Source organism: Callorhinchus milii, unplaced genomic scaffold (genome assembly GCF_018977255.1).
Source record: "Callorhinchus milii isolate IMCB2004 unplaced genomic scaffold, IMCB_Cmil_1.0 Scaffold17, whole genome shotgun sequence".
Lineage (NCBI taxonomy): Eukaryota > Metazoa > Chordata > Chondrichthyes > Chimaeriformes > Callorhinchidae > Callorhinchus > Callorhinchus milii.
In genome coordinates, this window is record NW_024704758.1 from 13,307,974 (window position 1) to 13,325,195 (window position 17,222).

The 17,222-nt window shown below is 44.0% G+C and overlaps 1 protein-coding gene across 6 annotated transcripts in view; it reads left to right on the forward strand.

Annotated features, from left to right (window-relative positions):
* Nucleotides 1–348: 348 nt before the first annotated feature.
* ano1a (anoctamin 1, calcium activated chloride channel a) overlaps nt 349–17,222 on the forward strand; it is a 77,931-nt gene continuing 61,057 nt past the window's right edge. For 4 of the 6 annotated variants that reach the window (XM_007887726.2, XM_042341467.1, XM_007887727.2 and 1 more), the window contains exons 1-2: nt 349–1,071; nt 6,478–6,668. In XM_007887726.2, the coding sequence (XP_007885917.1) occupies nt 1,014–1,071; nt 6,478–6,668 (249 nt within the window). In that variant the 5' untranslated portion in view covers nt 349–1,013. Of the gene's footprint in view, nt 1,072–2,746; nt 3,038–6,477; nt 6,669–13,278; nt 13,565–17,222 lie in introns of those variants that run through there. The other 2 variants (XM_007887728.2, XM_042341466.1) reach the window with 2 other exon arrangements.

Genomic DNA, 17,222 nt, shown 5'->3' on the forward strand with positions numbered 1-17,222 from the left:
TGCCCCGAGGAAAATTAGGAAGTGCCCAACGTCGAGAAGATAACTTGGTATTTTTCCTGATGATGGGAGGTTCAGGTCAGGGACCAGAAGGGCATCCAATGATATGGCGAATTGTTTCAAAATCGGTGTAAAATCGTCACTGTAAATTGAATAACATCCGCAGTGATTAATACTATTACAGTGAAACGATGAACAAAATATATATATATATGAAGAGAGAGAGATGGGGCCGCGTAATAGGTTCGGTTGTATCGAATAATGTTTATTTATAGACACCCTTACATAATGGGAATTGATACTATATAAACCAGAACATGTGGAGGCTGAGTCCAGAGCTGCTTATGATGTGTATATACAGCAGCGCAACGTGGGCTAACATGCGCACAGCGGTGGGATAACCTTTCAGCCCAAACTGTGCGAAACAGTCGGTGTGACTTGTAGGGTTCCCGAGAGCCAAACCAGAGCTTATTTTGTGGCCACAGACGAGATCAAACGGCCCCTGTTTGAGAAAGGTGAAGTGTTGGGGTTTGTCCGCTCCTCGGCATCTCCGAATGCCCCAATATATCCATTTGCCAATTCAACTTTTGACTTAAACTGCGCCAAAACGCCTCAAAAACCACCACACGCTCGACCGAGGCACTCGGTGAATGGGACCTGAAGCAGTGATGGCTGGAGGGGTAAGTCCCAGTCACTCGGTGGGCACTTCTAACCATTCATTGGTGAGCGTTTAGTTCGTGCCTCTCCCCCACAAACACAGTTCCAACACAGTTTAGACTCCAGAGGACACCTGGAGGGTACCTGGGCTTTGCTCGGGCGAGAGAGGGAACTCTCTGATGGGTTCATTTGTCTCCTGAAAGTTCTCAGTGATGGGACTGGCGACAGGACACGATGGAAACGCGTGAAAGGTTCGTTTTGTGTACACAAGAACAGCCCCTAAAAAGGGAAATCGCTGTTTCCTGTCATCAGTTCGTTCACTGCTGCCAAACACTGCAGGACTGAGCAGAGGTGAGGACATGGACAGGAATGGTCTGGAATTACCCAAAGTTTGTCACCGCGAAGCGATGGGTAAATGTAAGTGCATTTCACCACTCTCTCTCTCTCTCTCTCCTGGTAAACCTGTAACTCGCTGTGGGATTGGGCTCTGCACCAAAACACCGCAATTTGCCACCAAAACACAGAGGTGGCGAATTGAAAACTTTGACTCGGTGCAAATATTGAATCTATTTTAATAGCTGTGTCTATATGTGTGTGTGTGTGTGTTTTTTTAAAAAAAAGACACTTAAGAGGTGAACTTCTGTTGGGTGGGCTGTTGGCAGTCAAAATCATCAACATTCCCACTTTAATAAGTACCTGTTCAGTGAAAGAGCACAAGGGCAGTCTCTCTCTCTCTCTCTCTCTCTCTCTTTCTCCTTCTCCACTCACCTTAAATAAACCCTGTTTGTTCATTTGATGTATTTAACAGAGAGATGGCATGTAATCCAAACTGAGAACCCAGAGACCTGAGCGACTATTTCTGCATCAGTCGAGTCAGCGAGACCCAGGAATGCCCTAAAGTGTTCCTAACATTGGGCATGTGCTAACCTCCAGATCCGCGCATAAACCATCCATCTGTGTGGTGTATGTATGTGTGTGATTTTGCCCCTTTCACTGATTTCCCCCCTCGACATTTTTAAAAAAAAATCTAACACTCAATTCACGACCACAGATTTAAAAATACAACTGTTCACCGCCCTCCAAACATATGGAACTGTTCAGTAAGTTCGTTTCAAGTCCAACCGTGCCAAATCAAACCCCTAGTCGAGATTGAAAAAGGATATCTGGGAATCTAATACTTCTTTTGAGGTGTCAGCCGGGTGGGTAGGGTGTCTGTCTGACTGATGTGGAAACTCCTCACCATGGGTAAGAGTGTCCACAGCAAGTCAAGAGTTGCAAACGTATAACATGGTCAATTAGGTTTAAATTAGCCTAATTGCTGTTAACCGCACACAAAAAAAAATGTGTGCAACATCCTGCAAAGTGTGTGACAACCATATAGGTAGTTTGAATAGTATTTAGAGAGTTATGAGTTTCCTGAGGACATTTGTGACTTGTACTCAATCTGTATATTTTTAAAAAGAATGAATGAGCTGGAAACCGACTTGTCGTCTTGCAAATCGTTTTGCTTTCATTCCCACGAAGACTGTGAGAGAGGGGGGGGGGAGAGAATCGATGTCTGCTTATTTCAGCTGCCAAACATGACTTGGATTGCAGCCCGAATTCAAAAGACACACTGGACACATGAAAACTGGAGTCGGCAAAGAGAGAGAGAGAGAGAGAGGCGACGCGTCTCCTGGAGCAGAGAAGGAAAGTGACTTGACACACACCAGCTGTGAGGTTTTACTGAGGATTCATCAAATCGCCTTCCCAATTGCTCCCGAGTTGAGTGAATGCGAATGGGGAGAGTGTAGGGGGAGATTTTAAGACAGTAGTGGTCGACAGTGTGAACCCCAGTGATGGCCCGTTATCGCGTTTGGAACGCAACATAATCTACAAGTTGACTCTCTCTCTCTCTCTCTCTCACACACACACACAGCACTCAGTGATTGACATTCTGGAGCTCTAACCCTGATCCGTGTTATTTACTCTCTCTCTCACTCTCACTCTGGAGTTGTTCCCGTGCTGTTTTTTTGCCTGTTCCCCCCCCCAAAAAAAAAAAAACAGTGCGGAAAATTACAGTGACTTGGGGCTGAGATCAAGGATTGGGACTTCAGCTCTGGACTCCACTTTGGAAATTATTACAGGAACCGTTACAACCCACTGCAATATTACATTGCAAGCGACGAGAAGCATCCAGGACCGCCTTCGGGTGGACTCCCCTCCAGTTTCTCGGGTGTCCCGGTGCGTTTATCTTTAGTAACATCAACAGTCACATCAAACAGCAGCAGCAAATCTGGCAATCGACATCAGAGTCGTTTTCCCCTTCTGCACAGAGCTCTCCCCGCACCTCTCCGGGCCAATGTGATTCAGGGTGGAAACCAGCTGCTCAGCTTCCCCACAAGTAATGGCTTTACTGCTGGAAAACCGCGTCGCTTTTGCTTTGCATCCGCACCGTACAAACCCCCCGCAAAGGGTTTCCTCGAATTTCGGGTATCCATCAGAGTTTGTGCTTCTTTTATCGCAGCTCTGTAGCTTCTCAGGGAGCCCACCTGCACTGGGCAGCGTTTGAGATTCTGCTCTGAGGTGTGTACTCTCACGCTTTTGTTGATGACCAGAGATCCCCCCCACCCCACCCTCTCTCTCCCCCTCTCTCTCTCCCCCCCCCCTCTCTCTCTCTCTCATGCCTGAATACAAGTACTGTCTTGGGGGAGTCTGTCCTCCACTGTTGTCGTGTCCCGCCCTTCCAAATCGAGCTTTAAACAGTGTGATCTGAAATACTCCCTTCATTTGACGTGACTCAATACCAGAGTGGCTCTGGGCTGATGTCACTGTGCTGCTGGTGAGATGAACTTGTCTTTTCTAATTTACAAAAAAAGGGGGCAATGTGTTGAGTGCTGACTGCAACATCTAGTTTCTCTATTGGGGTATTCGCTTTGTTTATTTGGATGGTTTAAGGCCGATATATAGATAGATACCCAGTGCTGTACACCGAATTAATAATTCGTAGTCTCCAGTTCTGAATTTGTCTGACTCTTTATATAACCCTGCAACTTTTCTAGTGTGTATTTATTCTGGGTCTCGTTCGCTGCTGTTTGCAGGATAGATTACTGGGCAGATTCGGGATCAGCAGAAAGCATAATTTTGCCTGCACCGACTGCGCCCTGTCACAGGAAACAGCAGCCTATTCCACAGCCTTGGATCTGAATTGTTTGTTTAGCGATTGATATTGTCTGTTATTTCTAACCGGATAATTTACTGCGGATGATTCCGAGCAAATGTAATTGGAGTGCCAGCTCGGTCCTTGTGATCTAAATCCATGGCAATGGTTTGCAATTTACCTTTTTTTTTTACCCCCCCCCCCAAAAACTTAATTTAGAAAGATCCATGTGGACATTGCCCTATTGTTTGACATTTATGCTCTTGTGAACATCAGAGGAAGGTGATGCTTTAGAAACAAGTGACACTGTTGCGTTTTGTGCTTTGTAAATCGGTTGAACATGAATTAGAGCATCTAATACATCTCACACTAATTTCAATGAGGCATCAGTGCTGTACACAGAAATTGCTGTAAAGTAATTGACAAGAACACGTGAGAATTATAGGACATCTGTGGGATTAATAGTGCAGTCGGATCCAGAAGAGTTTCAAATTACATTTCCATAAATATCAAGAGTCATCTCATTCTGCCTTATCTCAACAAAATCACTGCACATATATTGTCCAAGTTCACAAAAAATAGCTCCACTTTGTTACACAACACCCGAACAGGTTAGTTACAAAAAGTAGGAACTGAAATGATTGTAATATCATAATTAATACTGTAATTGTAATTTTTGTTTCAATAATCCTAGACACCATTCAGAGTATGGAAGCCGGTTTGCACAAACAACACAAGAATGTTTTGGATGGATGTAGGGCACAGTCAAAAAAAAATAACTTTAACATATATACTACAGAAATAGATCCCTTGACTAAATTAATATTGAACTGTTGCAAGTTTTGTTTCTAAAACATTTAGCTATAAACGGCAAATTCAGGACAGACACCAGGAAATATTTCTTTACAAGGATCTTCATTTTTTTTTCTTTTGCTAATGTTTGCGTATCTATATTTCTCCTTTGGTCTACCAAAGTTGGTGACCCATGGTAGGGTATAGTTCCACAGGTCCTATCAACACTCTGGTAATTATCCTAGCAATCATTGCTCATTTGTATGACTGGACAGTGATAGTCCATGTGTTAGTCTACATAGGGAACAGAGTGGACAGGATCAGGGACTTGCAGACCTGATCCTGTCCACCTCTCCTGAATCATGTTAGGCCAATATATTTTTATTCTGCTCAATCCAGGAAAGCTGGGTTCATTTGCTTCCCTGATTGGAATCAGATAATGGCACAAAATCAGGGATGAAACCTGCCCTCGTTCAGTATCACAACATGAATTGCACATCCACACTTCACGCGAAAGAGAGTCGAGCCTGACGTGACTTTTTCAAAAATAAATATTGAGGCACTCCTCGCTTTATTTTGGTCTGCGCTAAATTGTGAAACGTCTGCACAGGGAGGTTTAAAGAGCACTTGGTGGGGTCCCTCTAGGTTTGATATTTATCCAGTGCGGAACCTGATCAGATAACAGAAGTAACAAAGTTGTGATATGATGACACCAGTTCCCACTTGTTGAATAATACATATCCAAGGGGGATTCCAGTCCGGTTTTGTTTATACAATGACTCAGCCATGCTTTTTCAAGATAGTTTTACAATTCTTTTTTTAGTTCGGTATAGTGGTGAGAAGCCTGGGAGTCTGTGTGGAAGGTCCAGTGATGGTTCATTTATCCATTGTTTTATGTCTTGCTGCCATGCAACAGTATGGGTACAGGGACTCAAAACACTATAACTGTGTCCGCCAAGCATTTTAATTCGTTTTCTGCATGGAAGCCCATAACCTAGGATTACAACTGCGCATCTGGAGATTTGAGATATGATATAAATAGGATACACAGTGAAACTAGCTGATTTCTTCTCAATTTTATATGATACTTTTCCATGTGTTGGGCTTGAGATTTTGTTTTTTTTTAAAAAAAAAGGATGTTTCATTGAGTTGCTTGTTTGATGGAAAATTTAATGAAGAGGAATACGCCATGAAGTCTGACAAACCGGTAATAAACTGTCTGACTTAGAGGCTCTCTTTAACTTGACACCATTAAAAGATAACATTCATCAGTGCAGTAAAGTTGGCAGATGGGCATCTGCTGCAGCAAGGGTTGTATCACAACGTACATTATAAAACTGGTTACAGATTTTTAAAAAAATCATAATTGTTCTATTTAATTATGTGAAAGGAGCCTGGGATGACAATTAATTGGGGGGAGGGGGGTAGAGAAAATGCTTTCAGATTTATGTTTCCACTTTATTACAAATTAAGTATCATATAATAATAATCCTTGCATTTGATATAGCGCTTTTCACATTTTCTAGACGTCTCAAAGCACTTTACAGAATCTACTATAAAGTGAAATGACTGTATATTTGTGGGCAAATATGTCAGTTTAGCATGCAGAGTACGAGACTCATTATATTGCTTTACACAGCATCTAAATCACATGAGCTGTCACACTACTTTGGGGAAAGAGAATATAAATGTATAATTGAGGCATCCAGAGTTTTGCTCCTGAGAACCATTTTGTAATGTATCTGGAGTGTATTTATTGCACGGTTACATATTCAAGCAACTAGCAAACTTTTTTTTAGATTGGTTAGATACGGCAAAACTTTAACAAGATAGTTAATAAAATAATAAGCCTTAGGTCTATGATTTCACTGTTTTCCTGATTCCTGTTTCAGATACAATCAAGAGTGAGGGGAGCACAAACACTGCAGATCTTTCTGAACCTGAGGAGAAACTGCAAACATATGAGAATTGCACCATGTTGAGAAACGAGATGTACCACCCATTCCCCGGAGGTGAAAAAGGTGTCGATATTATCAATATCAAAGGAATCGAAGACATAGGATATCTCCACCGAGAATCTATTGTAAGTGAATCAACATCTTGCTTTACCACATCGCTGACATCTTTGGCTGGCAGCTGAGAGCATTGCTTGCCAGATAATCAAATCGATGAAAAGACCTCATAAGTTGAGGCAGCGTTGCCCTAAACAATAAAGTTCTGATTATTCCCCAAGAGTTTGAGTAGTCTGCCTTCAATCTTGTGCAGGCAGCTCCAGTATACACCATTTGGTATCTGCTACTATTTCGGAAAAATATTGCTTCGTCTAATCCATCTCTGAGAACCAGCTTACCAATAGTCACAAATATGGGTTGTTATCATATGGGTGTGTGTGAGCTTGGCTCAGTTGGTCTGATTCTCACCTCTGTGTCAAAAGGTTGGGAGTTGAAGTCCTGCTTGAGACTTAAGGACATTGTCCAGGCTGACATTCAGATTCAGTCGTAGGTAGGTAAGTGCTGAATTCTTGGAGGTGCTGGCCTTTGGAAAGATGTTAAACCAAGGTCCTGTCTGACTGTTCAAGTGGATGTTAAAGATCTTATGACACTTTGAAAAGAGAAGGGATTTTCTTCCAATGTTCTGGCCAACAATCCTGTTGATAGTTTGGTAAATCACTTCTTGGATGCTTGTGGGACCTTGCTGCATGCAGATTGGCTGTTGTGCTTGGCTGCAAATAGTCACTACACTTGACAGCGATTACTTGTGAAGTACTTTGAGACATTTTGATGTTGGGCGCTACATCAAATGCAAGGATTATTATTATTATGGAAGCCAGATACTCACAGGTCTATGAAAATAGTTTATTCATTGTTTGCTTTCGTGAACATTATTATAACAGTAATATTTACATTTTTATTTCTAAAACAGCACCAGTATAATACGCCAACAAGCTGTGCTCACAAAGTGCCGAGGAACACTTTAACATTGCTTACAGTGAGAATGAAAAATACCCTTTGACTTCCAGCGCGGCACTTTTCTCGTACTGTATTATGAGAGAGGCTCAGTGCCCAGATTACATTGTTTGCAGCAGGCTCCATTTTGCAGGGTCTTTTCCTTTGATCAGTAGCCAGCAATCCAATTCTTATATAACCCAAAGGTTCAACACAAAGTACTTGTACCTACACAGTTGTCACTGAATATTGAAATCACAGATGATTCCACATTGGCACAGGGGATGGGACAGATGCTAATGGCAGCTGATGCTTCTGAGGATTCCTATTGCTGGACATTACGTACCTTACTTCTGTTGTTCACATCAGCTCATTTCTTTTACTATTGCAATCCATCCACCCACTAACCTGTTCTGTCAATAAGTATCTTCACATCACAAATGATGAATTTTCCAGATTAAAGGAATTCTCCAGGGTGAGCTTTAGATCAGCCTGCTCCAGAATTTTTACGAAAAGAATTCCTATTTTTGTTTTGCAAATTGAAACGATTGCTGTGGACTCCTTGGGATATCAAGTTATCTGTAGTTTACTTGTGAATCAGAGTTGCTATTTCCTGTATATTTCCCGTAGTTGAGAGCCTGGAGCACTGAGGTATAATATCTCAAGATTTGTGTAACAACAACAAATTACATTTGTATAGGCCCTTCATGCAACCCCACATTTGACTCCTATTGTATTCGCCTTCTGTGACAAAGTAGCTTTTGAGCCCTGCCAATAAAGTATATTTTCTGCAATATGCAGAGGGAATCTCCAATTTTCAGATCTGATTTAAAAACTTCCAAGAAATGAAAGCAGTATTTGAAAGCACTCACTCAGCCAGTGAGAGACTGCATAGTAGATCAAGAAGCAGAGTTGGTCTGGGAGCATTTGAGGCAGCGGTCCTTTACACAAAATGCCTGTTTTTATCCCCTCTTTGTCTACAATGACTTATTTTTCCTGCTCCATATAATGGACCTTGCCTGTTCGCACCAGCCCAAAAGCCTGTATGAAAAACAAAAAATCGTTCATTTATGATAGAAACAAAAAAAGTCTGGTTACTTAATCAATAACTGATTATTATTATTATTATAACTATGGAGTCCTGTAGCTCAGTTGTTAGAGCACTCGCTTTGCAAGCGAGAGACCTGAGTTCAACTCCAGGCAGAGGGCGAAACCTTGGGCAAGTTTCCTTACTCCACACAGAGCCTAATAATAATCCCTCCAAAAACAAAAGAATAATAAATTGGTCATTTTCAATCCACGACTGTTTGTGGGACATTGCTGTGCGCAATTGCCTGCCCCGTTCGCCCACAAATATACAGTCAATTCACTTTGCAGTATATTCTGTGAAGCGCTTTGGGACGTCTAGAAGACATGAAAAGCGCTATATCAAATACAAGGATTAGTATTAGTATTAACTGTAGCAATCTTTTCTCTGTGTTTCTTTATTAAATGACCTGTTTAGCAATGTGTTGGCATGGTACATCAACATACATGTTCACTGGTCAATAAAGTGCTGGGACAGGACGGAACAGGGCGAAATATATTTCTTGTAACATTGCTTGAGGCTAGTTAATTTTTATTTGATTTATATAGTAACTGCAATGTAAATACAGGATAGCGTCTTGGCTGCACAGTGAGGAGTTGGACCCCGAATAAGGAAGAAAGGGAGGTGGCCATAGGCACAGTCAGAGACGTAGGTTTTAAGGTGGAATTTCAAGATATGATTTTGAGGCCTTCAGAGGCAGGAAGGCTAGGTGCTTCCTATGGGGGAAGAGGAAATCAGCAAACAAGATGGCCAGGTAAATGCTGCTTTCAGGTGCCATCTAGTGACAACTTCAGGTAGATGTTAAAGATCCCATGACACGAAGAGTGAAGGGTTTCTCCCGGTGACATGACTATCAACTCCTCCAATTATAAAAGCCACTTCATGGCTGTTTGTGGGACACTGATGTGTGCAAATTGGCTGCCGCATTCGCCTACACAATGTTCAGTCACAACACTTTGCAGTAAATCACGTGAAGCGCTTTGAGATGTCCTCCTGACATGAAAGGCGGTACAACAAACACAAGGGTTGTTATTATTCAGTTTCAGAGAGGTAAAGCCTACTTGAAAAGACTGAAGCTGTGCTTGTCAGCGTTATTCCCATTTATATTCAGAATGAATTGTGGAGAACTGATCTAGCTTTACCATATATGTGTCACAACTTCTCAAACCACTGGTAGAATTAAAGGCAGATATAATCCATATCTTTAAAATGTAGAGAGCCATGGAGGGTATAAATGTAAGCAGGCGGTTTGACGTGGACTGCAAGAACAACAACAAACATCAACACCAAATTACATTTGTATAGCACCTTTCATGTTTGGAGAACATCCCAAGGTGCTTGACATTGAGGGATTTGAATGAAAACATGTAGTTTTATGCTTCACATAGGTAGAGTGCCTTCAGCTATTGTGCCCCTCACCTCTGGACCTCCCTGCCTCAATCCTGCCACGTCAATCCCTTTGATCGCGTCTATGGTCTTTCCACCTCCCTCTTCTCCTTTGCTTAGCATCTAGCCCGCCACTGTACATCCGAGACACTATCGTGTATGAAGGGTGACCTATTTTGTCCTCCTACCTCCACAAACCCCATCTTCCAGTAGGGTCCATGAAACAGACTTTAGCATAAGCAATTAATATACTGATTAATTCCTTCAAAAAAGAACTGAATGAGTATCCATTTGGATACCTCCATTCCTGGAGGTAATCGGAGTAAATGTGGTCAGACAGAGAACTCATATTTCACAGGACAAGATGTTTTTCTTTATTGTTGACAGGTGGGAAGAGGGAGAGATGTGTCTGTGGAGGGTAGCTGGCTGGGTGGAATATTCTGGTATTGTTACTTGATTACCTTTGGGTGTCAGGGAGTATTTATGTAAAATTGTCTTCAGGAGGCAAAGCTCACTGCAGTACAAAAGGGGGTTACAGGCAAAGCCTGACCTCACCTCATGCAGCTGTCCCACACATGACCAGTGGTGGGTTCCTTAAAGGGACCAGGAGCAGGATCTCTGGCTGCTTTCCCCCCTCGTTAACACTGAGAACAGACGGGCCAATTGTGCAGTCCTGGCCAAGACCAGCACACTCAATGCGGATTCAAACCAATGCATTCCCAGTCCATAAGCTGCAGTTCTCTCCGTTAACCCATTGGAGCTACCCATATAAGGAGCTTTTAATCGGCTTCTAATTGTGTGCTTAATGATCCTGAAAGGGAAAGTCTTCTATTCCCCAGGGCTGAGAGTGGATGTTTTGGGAAGCATCAAGGAGAGGAGGTTAGAATACCCATTCTGTCGTTCTGTTGACTGTAGCCCATGCTCAATATGGAGGCCAGGTGGATGCCCAGAGAGGAGGGGTGGTGGGTGCTGCCCACAGCCCCTTTGTAAATCCCTGGCAGCTGCTGAATGAGATCACCCTGGGAGCAGGCGGTCAAATAATCACCCCTGGAGCGTGTAGCCACAAGGGAACATGTGCAGAAAGGGGGGAAAAAATGGTGCCTCTCCCTAACAGGAAGTTTTCAAACCTCCCTCAACAGAGGTTACCCAAGGTACAAACGTTCCGAGATGCTGCCCCACCTGAAGGGCGCTATATAAATGCAAGTTGTTGTATTAACCCTTTTGCTTCTGAAGGGAAACAACACATCGGTTATTAACCCCTCCCTCCCTTCTGTGCGCAATTGGCTGCCCATGTTTCACCCACAAAATATAGTCAACTCACTTGACAGTGCATTCTGTCAAGCGCTTTGAGACTTCTCAACGATGTGATAAGGCGCAATGTCAACTGCAAGGATTATTATTAATAATTAATAATTAATAATAATACAAACTCACGGGGGCTCAGTGGCTTCTATCTGTGTTACAAACGGGGTGGGAGCGAGTAGGAAGTTCATTCGGATCATTAGAGCCCCTGAATAGAGCAACTGCCTCCAGGTTAGTGTTTCCAACAAGAACCTATATCTCTGTGGATGTGGTGATCACCTGGTTCCTGGCATTGCAGTCCTGTCGGTCTGTGAAAGGCTTCAGTGGGCAGTGTTACTGCAGTGTGGGAGTGGAGACAGTAAAAATAATAGGGGGGTGGGGGTGTAGTTGGTACTTCTAACCCAGTGCCTCGTTGGTGGTGAATACAGAGAAAACGAAAGACTGCAGTGAAATGACTTGGGCTCAGGGGGGATAACAGATGTTGATGTGAAGAATAACAGCATCAGGTGATGGGCGCTCCAGTACAGCATAACCTTGTTTTTTTTTCAAAAAAAAAGAGCAGACAACTCGGGGAAATAACACGTCTATTGCAAAGCAATGCAGTGTGTCTCGCAGTGGGTAAAACGGCTGAATCAGCATATCCTTCCCGATTGCTCTCACACCAACTTAGAACCAAAAAAAAACCAGACTGCAATAACACCAGCGATGGGGAGCGAATCTTCTTAAAGCAACTTGGAGAGCTTGTCAATTGACTTTGATTTTTATAATTAAAAAAAAGCCTGGGTGGGGGTGGGGGGGGGGGGGGTGGAGGAGGTGGAGGAGGAGGTAACGAGGTGCTCAGCTGTGTTTGTGATCTGTGCAGTGGAAAAGCACAGTTTACCAGCAAAGGATTCTTCCTCCCTCCCTCTCGAGAGAGAGAGACAGAGAGGGAAAGAGAAGTGTAATGTAATTTGCTGTGTTGAAGTGGGTGGGCGCTGAATTGCACAGATGCTAATTGTGCAGTTTAATTGCCAGTTTGGTTGCTGCTGCGGATCTGTTTGCACCTTCTTTTGCGCACTAGTGTGTGTGTGTGTACTGCACACACAGTCTTGGAGCTGGGAATACCGAGCTATGTTCCCAAGCACCAGCCACTGACTGAGTGAGTGAAGTGAAGTGAGTGGTACCGGGATTCAGTTTTGATCTAATATTAGATTGTGCTGGGACCAGCCTCGGCTTCTCAAGTAACCCATGTGAAAAGGATTCTTCCTCAACTCGTCAGCCACCAGTCTCCCAGTCCCAGCCAGTCCCCCAGTCCTCCCAGTCCCAGCCAGTCCCCCAGTCTCCCAGTCCCAGCCAGTCTCCCAGTCCCAGCCAGTCTCCCAGTCCCAGCCAGTCCCCCAGTCCCCCAGTCCCAGCCAGTCTCCCAGTCCCAGCCAGTCTCCCAGTCCCAGCCAGTCCCAGCCAGTCCCCCAGTCCCAGCCAGTCCCCCAGTCCCAGCCAGTCCCCAGTCCCAGCCAGTCCCCCAGTCCCAGCCAGTCCCCCAGTCCCAGCCAGTCCCCAGTCCCTCAGTCCCAGCCAGTCCCCCAGTCCCAGCCAGTCCCAGCCAGTCCCAGCCCCCAGTCCCAGCCAGTCCCCCAGTCCCAGCCAGTCCCCCAGTCCCAGCCAGTCCCCAGTCCCAGCCAGTCCCCAGTCCCAGCCAGTCCCCCAGTCCCTCAGTCCCAGCCAGTCCCCAGTCCCAGCCAGTCCCCCAGTCCCTCAGTCCAGCCAGTCCCAGTCCCAGCCAGTCCCCCAGTCCCCAGTCCCAGCCAGTCTCCCAGTCCCAGCCAGTCCCTCAGTCCCAGCCAGTCCCCCAGTCCCCCAGTCCCAGCCAGTCCCCCAGTCCCAGCCAGTCCCCCAGTCCCAGTCAGTCCCCCAGTCCCAGCCAGTCCCCCAGTCCCAGCCAGTCCCCCAGTCCCTCAGTCCCAGTCAGTCCCCCAGTCCCAGCCAGTCTAGTGGTCTTGTGTTGTTGGATGGATGCCTGAGACCTTGCACACAGCGATGGCCCCGCAATAAAGAAGCCAACACAAGCGCTCTCCACACCAGCCCATGTCGGAACAGGCACCTGAGTTTGGGGCAATGGAGCCCACTGGAGCAGCTGAGCGTCCAGACTGTGCAGAGGGGGACCCACTGGCACAAGGCTGCCCTGCCCAGGGCAATGGGACCCCAGGAGAGAGCCCAGCACAGAGGGATCCTATGACTGAGGTCCTGCTGAGCGACCCGACCCTACAAGAGGAGGTCATTGTAAGTCTCCTTTTTTTTCTGCCTTCCCTGTTTATTAGCAAAGGGAATCACCCCATAACCCTCCAGCCCACACCGTGCTTCACCCACCAAGTCATAATGCGGGGTCACCCAAAAACATAGACGCAAATACCATCCATTACAATGTTTAATGAGTCTTGAAGAAATGATGATATTTTGAGATTTTTTAATATATATATAGATAATAGGGTAGATAGCACGACTTTTGGGGTCACCCTGTACTTAAGGCTTTTGTGCATTTTCTTTGTATTTTTTTTTAAAAAATGTTTTAAAACTATTTGATCAAATGGTAGCACTTTCTTAAGGCACAATCTTTGCTTTTTTTAAAAAAAAAACAATTAAAACTCGCTTTCAGGAAGGAGTTTACTTGGTATTGGGAGCTAAGGAACTGTGATCAGGATAGGTTCTGCTTGGACTTGTTAAAAAAAAACCTAAATGATTTAGTGCGAGTGTGGTGAGTTCTTACTCTGTTTTCTTTCTCTCTCCCAAACTTCTGTCAGACCCATTATAACTCGAGGGCAGGTGATGGAAAGTTTTAATGTACTTCATATGAACGTGAGCTCTCCAATTCCAACTCCATCTCCGCTTCCTTCCTTCCCCAAGGTTTATTGTTGAACAAAACAGAATACGACTTTAGAGGCTTTAAATACTGTCTACAGTAAATTTAACATGTACAGTAAATAGATATGCAGCTCTTAACTATTTCAATCCACTACTAAGGCACCTCGTTTTGTGTTGTGTGAGCAACGTTTCTTGGTCTACACTGATGTTATTTCAGTGCAAGGGAATTCAGATTTGGTGCAGGTTGTTGAATCTCCCTGAGTGTTTTTGTCCTCTAAATGTCCTCCAATATATAGATAGCTGACTCCTTGCCTTGTGGGTTCTGCTTCTATACCTGGCTGCAATGGCTCTCATTGCTTTGTAAAGCCTTGGCAGCCAGTCAGTCAGTGCCAGCAGGTTATTCAAACACCATGTGGGGGCATCCCAGTCAAAGCTGTCAACTACTTAATGTCCATATATTCATTTCCAACCAGCTTTCTTTGAAGAGTGATCAAGCATGGGGACCCTGACACATTTCTGCTTCTCCCTCTGCCCTCAATTCAGGGGGCTGAGGCCAATTGCCATCGCCCCTCATCTCACCTGTCCTGGATGAAATTAGTTAACACATTGTGGATCAGAGATTAAATCTGGATTGTCCCTTTCTGTGTAGCACAGCTACTCATTGAATTAAACCCATTGATTTTAAAATATCATTGATCCTAATGGACATCTGCAACTTTATCAAACATATGACTGTACCAGTGTTGCTGATTTTGTTTTGAGGTTTCCCCCCCACCCCCTCTTAAATAGTTTATTTTCCTTATTGTACTAATCTGCTGCAGACTTCTTTCGTGTTTAATGATCTGCTTGCAGGTCGTGATTCAGTGTGGTATTAAGTGCAGTTGAACAGGATGCAAAGTGGGCAGCTGTGCTTCTGAGTGTCAGTTTTATTAGTTTTGAGCGGGTTAAAAGCGGTGCTTCACATAAACTTGTTTGTGAGGCTCGTGGCTGAAGCATGAGTTGATGATCTCTAATTGTATGAGTGGCTAAAAGATTATAGGGAGTGAGTGAGGGGTATCTCATGGGCGTTAAATCCTAGTTAATGAGTGGGGTCTGCCTAATTTATGGTGGGGAGGGGAAGGAATTGTATCTGGTGAGTGGGGGAAGATTTTAATCACAGTCCCATTGGATTACCTCTTCATGTCTTTAAATCCATGTCAGTATGAAACCAGTCTGTTTTTCTCGTCTTTGCATTCGATATGCCACCTTTCGTGTTACAAAGTGCTTCACAGGATTTCTGTAAAGTGTAGTGACTGTATATTTTGTAGGTGAACACGGTGAACAGTCTGTGTATTGCGTAGGTGAGCAATCACTGTGTGAACAACGATGTTCAATGTTTAGTTCGCTACTCTGAAAACTTATTTTTAAATATTATGTTGAGCATTACAAAACAGTCACTACACTTTATGGTAAAGAACTGATAGAGTAGTTGTCGTTCAACTTGTAGATATTAAGTTGTACTACTTCAGACCAATTTAAGGTTTGTTTTAAAATTTTAAGGTTTATTCCTGTCGCGAAGTGCACTGAGACATCACCTTCCATGAAGGGTGCTATATCACTGCAAGTTCTTGTTTGTTGTTTGAAATGTGGTTTGCCACCAGCAGCTCTAAGATATCCAATCCACAATCCTGTTGTTGATCAAGGTGTTCAATGCTAAAACTGTACGGATTTAAATGGTTAAACAGTACCCCAACGCACACTTTGGGGACTCCAGAGCCTTGGCTCTCCCCAACCTGCACCCAATACTCTCCAGAATTGGGTGCGCAGGATGTGTCCCTCTAGGGAGAGAGTGCGCATCACATTTCAGAGACTGTTGCTCTGAATTCACGCCTTATTTACTTCTCGACTATATTGTTTTTCAAACACACTCTACTGTCTCTCTAGTTTCACCATTAGTAAACCCCAATTAATCCCAAACTGTGCCACCACGCCGCACTCTGCATGACGAGCAATCCAGTTCTCACTAGCTTCCACTGGCGTTCGGTCTCTGAACAGATCGAACTTAAGGTACACTGACCTATGAATCCCTTGGTGCCCTAACCCCTCCCTATCTCTATGCTCTTCTCCTACCCCACTCTTCTGCATGCCCTTCCCACTTGGCTAACTCGCGCTTGTTGCATGTCCCCCGTCCCCTCCGCACCACCATCAACGCAATCAGCCCCTAACCTCTGCAACTCCCTCCCTCTGTCCGCCCCACCGTCTTTAAATCCCATTTAAGAGCCTACCTCTTCGACCGCAAGTATAGTCACTTTTCCCTCCCCCTTCTCCCCTGCTGTCCCATCTTTGTGAGTTGCTCCAAGATGTTATCATACATGAAGGATGCTATATGAATGCAAGCTGTTATTCACCTTAATAATATAAGAGTATATAGTAACTATATAGTAATTATATTATATAGTAACTGCTGTTGCTATTATTCAGATTGGCCCTATTAATGCCACAGTTAGGTGAAATTTAGCCAACCATAGTTTAGTTCGATGTTAGAAGTAACGGGCTAGTTTATGTTTTATTTTGCATGTTAAATTTCCCCCCAGTATAAATTGGACTTGTATATGTGTTTATTTGCGAGTGAAAAGTTTTAAGATGTGCTCTGATTGTCACCAGACACTAGGTTATAATGTATAATGACCTGAATTGATTTTGTTGGTCAACAGAGACAATTGACAAAGGGAATTGCATTTCAGTACATTATTCTGGATCTGAAATCACCAGCAAAATGACTGTTGAAGTACAGCATACAGTATTATAAGCATTTCTGTGTGTGCTGAGCTAGAACTAGCCCGGAGGCGGGTCTTACGCTGATCACTTTGCCCCATTCTAATATTTAGCTTTCTCCTCTTACCTCAATTCCATATATAAACTGCATGTTTCACTCTAGTCGAATGCTGCTTTTGCTAAGTTGCTTTACACATGACTGGGCTCCAATTCATTTTGGATGACTGCAAGAGTCTTATATGAAAATGGAGAAGGGCCAACTTATTTCCAGTTCCTCATGGCATACAGTCACAATAGAGGCTGCCTGTAGTTTGCTATAGATTGA